Source organism: Poeciliopsis prolifica, unplaced genomic scaffold (assembly GCF_027474105.1).
Source record: "Poeciliopsis prolifica strain line A6 unplaced genomic scaffold, Auburn_PproV2 SCAFFOLD335, whole genome shotgun sequence".
NCBI lineage: Eukaryota > Metazoa > Chordata > Actinopteri > Cyprinodontiformes > Poeciliidae > Poeciliopsis > Poeciliopsis prolifica.
The window spans coordinates 7,501-12,868 of NW_026562710.1; the positions used below are offsets into that span (position 1 = coordinate 7,501).

The 5,368-nt window shown below is 49.0% G+C and overlaps 1 protein-coding gene across 1 annotated transcript in view; it reads left to right on the top strand.

The window, feature by feature from the left end:
* LOC129357902 (neuronal membrane glycoprotein M6-a-like) overlaps positions 1 to 4,748 on the top strand; it is an 8,603-nt gene extending 3,855 nt beyond the window's left edge. The window contains exons 3-7 of the mRNA XM_055026849.1: positions 128 to 284; positions 823 to 976; positions 1,794 to 1,870; positions 1,946 to 2,011; positions 2,664 to 4,748. Coding sequence (XP_054882824.1) covers positions 128 to 284; positions 823 to 976; positions 1,794 to 1,870; positions 1,946 to 2,011; positions 2,664 to 2,816 — 607 coding nt within the window. The 3' untranslated portion in view covers positions 2,817 to 4,748. The remainder of the gene's footprint in view (positions 1 to 127; positions 285 to 822; positions 977 to 1,793; positions 1,871 to 1,945; positions 2,012 to 2,663) is intronic.
* Positions 4,749 to 5,368: the final 620 nt, after the last annotated feature.

Genomic DNA, 5,368 nt, shown 5'->3' on the forward strand with positions numbered 1-5,368 from the left:
TTCAGTTCACAAGATCCTTTAAAGCTGAAATGCTCAATGTGTGAAATAAAACCTGAGGTTCAGACGCCTCCCAACATGTCCGCCGTCGTCCGGACAGATAAACAGCGGCGTGTCGCTCTCTCCTCAGCATCGACATCCTGAAGTACATCATCTACGGCCTCGCCGCCGGTTTCTTCGTGTTCGGAGTGCTGCTGCTGGTGGAGGGCTTCTTCACCACCGGCGCCATCAGGGATCTGTACGGAGAGTTCAAGATCACCGCCTGCGGACGCTGCCTGACTGCTTTCGTAAGGAAACCTGGAACTACGTGATGTTTCAGAGAAATAAAACTGAAAACAACAACAACAGAGAAATCTTATGGCTGTCAATCAATCAATCACTGCTGAATGTGCTAAACGTGGAGAAACAACTCACTGTTACAGGGAAACCGTTTATCCACTGTCAACATTGGCTATGCTAACTGGCCTTAGCATTCATGGCAGCTGGAGCATAGCAGAGAGCAGAGGAATGAGCAGCACCAAAAGTAATTGTGATTGACAGCCATGAGACCCGCCTCTTGGCTGTGATTGGGTTTCTAGTTACCACTGGGAAGGCAGAGCAACTTAATTTTTCATAGATTATCTCACAACAAACTGTCATGACATGCAGAAAATTTCAACAAAAATCTAAAAAATATATTTTACAAAAGCTCCATGCTGCATGTCTGTGCTTAGGTTAAAGTAATTAAAGCTTTCTACATTTAAAAGCTGCGCCAGATAAAATCTCTGTTCCCACGGTAAAGACGCTCCGTCTGGTCTCTCTGACTCCACTGCTTCTGTCTGGCAGCTCATGGTTCTGGCCTACCTGTTCTTCCTGGTGTGGCTCGGCGTCACGGCGTTCACCAGCCTCCCGGTCTTCATGTACTACAACGTCTGGTCCATGTGTAAGAACGCCACCTCAGTGGAGGGAGCCAACCTCTGCCTCGACCTGCGCCAGTTCGGTGAGTAGCACCAGAACCACCAACCCAGAGCTACACTGACCTGCATCTGTACCTGGAACTACCTGGAACTACCTGGAACTACCTGGAACTACCGGTACCAGTAGAGCACCTGATCCAGCCCGGAAAACTCAAAGTGCTTCATGCTATGTGTGTGTGTGTGTGTGTGTGTGTGTGTGTGTGTGTGTGTGTGTGCGTGTGTGTGTGTGTGTGTGTATGTGTGTGTGTGTGCGTGTGTGTGTGTGTGCATGTGCGTGTGTGTGTATGTGTGTGTGCATGTGCGTGTGTGTGTATGTGTGTGTGTGTGTGTGTGTGTGTGTGTGTGTGTGTGTGTGTGTGTGTGTATGCGTGTGTGTGTGTGTGTGTGTCTAGAGTTGGGTTGGAGGAGCAGAACGTCAATTAGAAAGACTAATGAAAACTGATCAGTGAACCAGCAGACAGAAGTACTGAGTCCTGGTTCTGGTTCTGTTATCTCGGGCCCAGTCGGCAGTGATCCGGAATTGTTTCATATGATGTAATCTTTGCTCCATCCTCCATGTTGTTCTGCTGCTTGTCCACAATAAGCAGCAACTCCAGCACTGCTGCCATCTGCTGCCCAACATTTGCAACTGCAGACAGAAACACTGTTCTCATGGTGAGGGCAGTCTGTGACTGCCAGGAAGAGCTGGTACCGGTACCCAGGCCCCTCCTGGTACCCGGGCCCCTCCCCGTACTGGGCCCCTCCCGGTACTGGACCCGTCCTGGTACCCGGGCCCCTGTCGGGCCCCCAGTAGCTGCTCCAGCTCGTGTGTTTGGTGACGTTTTTGTATTTTGCTTTCAGGAGCAGTGACCATCTCGGAGGAGAGGAAGGTGTGCATGGGCTCTGAGAAGTTCCTGAACATGTGCGACTCTAATGAGGTGAGCAGCTCCGGACCAAACCGGACCGGACCTGAGGCGCTGCAGATCCGGTCTGACTCTGGTTTTCTGTTTCAGCTGGACCTGACCTTCCATCTGTTTGTGTGTGCGCTGGCAGGAGCCGGAGCCGCCGTCATTGCCATGGTGAGAACAAACATACTCTGATCTGATTGGCTGAGAAACTCAACTGGGTTCTGCAGAACCCAGTTGAGTCACTGTCGGCCATTTGCTTTGAGCCTCATTGGATCTAAACTCTGAGACTGTGAGCGTAGTTTTTATGAGCTGCAGCAGCGTAGTTGGTAGCTTGGAAGGTTTGGTTGTTTGCTCGGGTCGTTCTGCATGTGCAGGTCGTCTGTCATCAGGGTCTCTGTGTGACCCGGGACCAGCCTGGACTGGTGACCCGGTCCAGGCTGGACGCCCGCCTGCCATCCAACAACAGCTGGAGACACTTCTTCACCAGATGTTGGTGGTTGAAGGATTTCTCTTTAGTCTTTGGCTAAAGACGCCATTTCTGCTGCTAGTGCTAGGCTAATGTTAGCTTTGGTTATATTTACCCAGAATGCCCTGCTCTGCAGTTCACATCCTGCTTTTAGAGCGGTCTCTGATCCACTTGGTGTTCACATTCAAACCGAACCCAGATCTGGAAGACCAAAGGTCAGAGGTCATTTAGCGTTCACACCTCACCAACTGAACCGGACTTTGACTAGAAACATGGACTGGAGTCGGGTCAAAGCGGACTGAACAGAGCTGGTGGGAATGATTCGTTAATCTGGATGTGTCTGTGTCCGTCCCTCAGGTCCACTTCCTGATGGCGCTGGCCGCTAACTGGGGCTACCTGAAGGACGCCAGCCGGATGCAGAAGTACGAAGACATAAAGTCGAAGGAGGAGCAGGAGCTGCATGACATCCACTCCACGCGCTCCAAAGAACGCCTCAATGCCTACACATAAATCCAGAGCCACCCGGAAACAACACACACTTACCTGTCAGACACACACACACACACACACACACACACACACACACACACACACACACACACACACACACACAGTGGCTGATACAAGCCTGAGGACATCATAAATCCATCAGACAGGAGAAAAACACAGAAAGAAAAGATGAAAACTCCGACACCATCATCATCCTCGTGTCTGCAGATCAGTGGCTCTGGTGCTTCTGTTTGTCCTGAGTGGAACCTTTAACCTTTGACCTTGAACAAATAAAATCAGCTGAACCTTCTAAAGATCCCAACGTTTAGCAGCCTGAACGGCAGAGCAATTCTTACAGCATAAGATTTACAGAAACCAACGAAACAAACCAGAACCGGCGACCCAAAGAGCCGGAGCGCAAAGTTAGTTCTAAAGCCGAGGATCCCGGCAGAGACGGAGATGAGAGTGGTGTCCAGGGGCTCATCAGTAAATAACAGCCCCTTCCTTTAACCTGCAGCGCGCACACACACACACACACACACACACCCCCACACACACACACACACACACACACACACACACACACACACCCCACACACACACACACACACACACGTCGATGTGACTGAATGGTCGGTGTTGTGCAGGCAGTGTCGTTCGGTGGTGTCATGCTGTGTCGTTCCTCTCACCACACTATGATGGCGGTGTTGCAGAGAAAAAGGTCCAGAGTAAATTTGTGCCTGCTGGGTGCAGATGGGTCGCTTTGCCAACTCCCCCTCCCCAACCTGTTGCCCCACCGTCCGGTTCCCCTGAAGTCCAGTTTCACTGGTTGCTCCTTAAATTCTTGAACCTTCTAATGGAAAACCAGCAAAACAACGACAATAAAGGCCCAAATTGTTGCTTCATTCAGAGAAACTATTGAGCAAAAGACAAATAAAGGATTTTAAAAAGCTCCAGTGAAGCTGGCGCCCCTCCCCGCCCCGTTTCCCCTGGACTGTAAAAACTCGTCGTTGTCTTTAGAGACAGCAAATCTTAGCAGCACAAAGTCTTTTTGTCCTGTTCTCATCCGTCTGTTTTCCTCATGATTTTATCACTTTGGGGGATTTTTGATTATTTATGTGTAATTTTAGCACTGAGGGTATTTAAGTGGGAGGTCAGGGGTCAGCTGGGAATAGGGTTTATGTCACATGAGTTCATGTAATGAGTCTGTATTTCAGTGGTTCTGCACACCACCCCCCGCACGCACACACACACACACACACACACACACACACACACACACACACACACACACACACACACACACACACACACACACACACACACACACAGCTTCTTTCTGTTGTCACGGTTTCTTCCGTTCTCAACCAGCCCGAATGTGACCAAATGTCCTCAGTAAGTTAGAAAACCACGATGCGAACAGTGAGCACGTCACCAGGAGACGATCCGAGGCCTGAGCCAGCTTCTTCGGGTTCCTGCAGGGGGCGCTGCTGAGTCTTAGAGAAAACGGCGATGAAACAGTGAATGAGCTGCGTGTTCAGGAATGATTTGCTCTACTGCGGCTTTTTGTGGTTTTATTACTTCTTTGGTGTCTTACATAATCTCCTCAGGTGCTTCAGAGCTGGAAAGCTGTAATCTGGATGATGTGGGACCAGCCGGCTGCTTTGCGAAGCTTCACATAGAACCAGATGTTTGAGATTTTGACTTTAAATCAACTTCGCATTAAATTTGTCCAGAGTCGCTCAGTCTCTGTGAGATGCAGCGTTTTTCAGCTCCTCAGACTAGATAGAAGAATTTGGTTTTGGTTTTGCGGCTGTTTTGGCTTCGTTCGGGACGGTGATGAGTCTCTATCTGCCAGTAGAGATGAGCCAGTTTGGGTTCTGATTGGCGAACGGGCGGCGAAACGAGCTGCAAGCACTAAAACGATGCAAACTCAAAAAAAAAAGAATAAAAGAAACAGAAAAACTCTGCACACGCAGGAAACAGAAGCAAAAGCTCAAATGTTGCAATTAGCAAAAACAGCAAGTACAAACCCTAAAACTTGCTCTACTAACCGCTGGTCCTCCAGGCCACCAGGGGGAGTCTGAACATTACGAAAATCTGCTGCTTTTCTTTAGTATTATAAATACAGGAAGGATAATGCAGATTTTCTTTACTCCTGCAACTTTATGCTGTACATCTTGTCTCTGGTTGCGGATGACCTGGAGGCCGGCTCCCTCTGCTGGCCTGGAGGACCACAGTGTTTTGTACTTCCTGCTGTTCTTGATTTTCCCCGTTTGGTTCTTTTTTCTGAGGTTCCTGCATTTTGTTTTTTACTGTTTTGATGTTTGAATCACGTTTCAAAGCTTGATGCAAGTTTGCATGCAGCCTTCGCATTTTCAGTTTGTGTTCAGAAAGAGGAAGGTGATGACGTCAGTTTGATTTGGTCACACACACACACACACACACACACACACACACACACACACACACACACACACACACACACACACACACACACACACCACCGTCACTCTGAGCCATAGTTCTCTTTTGCTTTTCACTGATGACATCTCACTATTTTATTATCAACT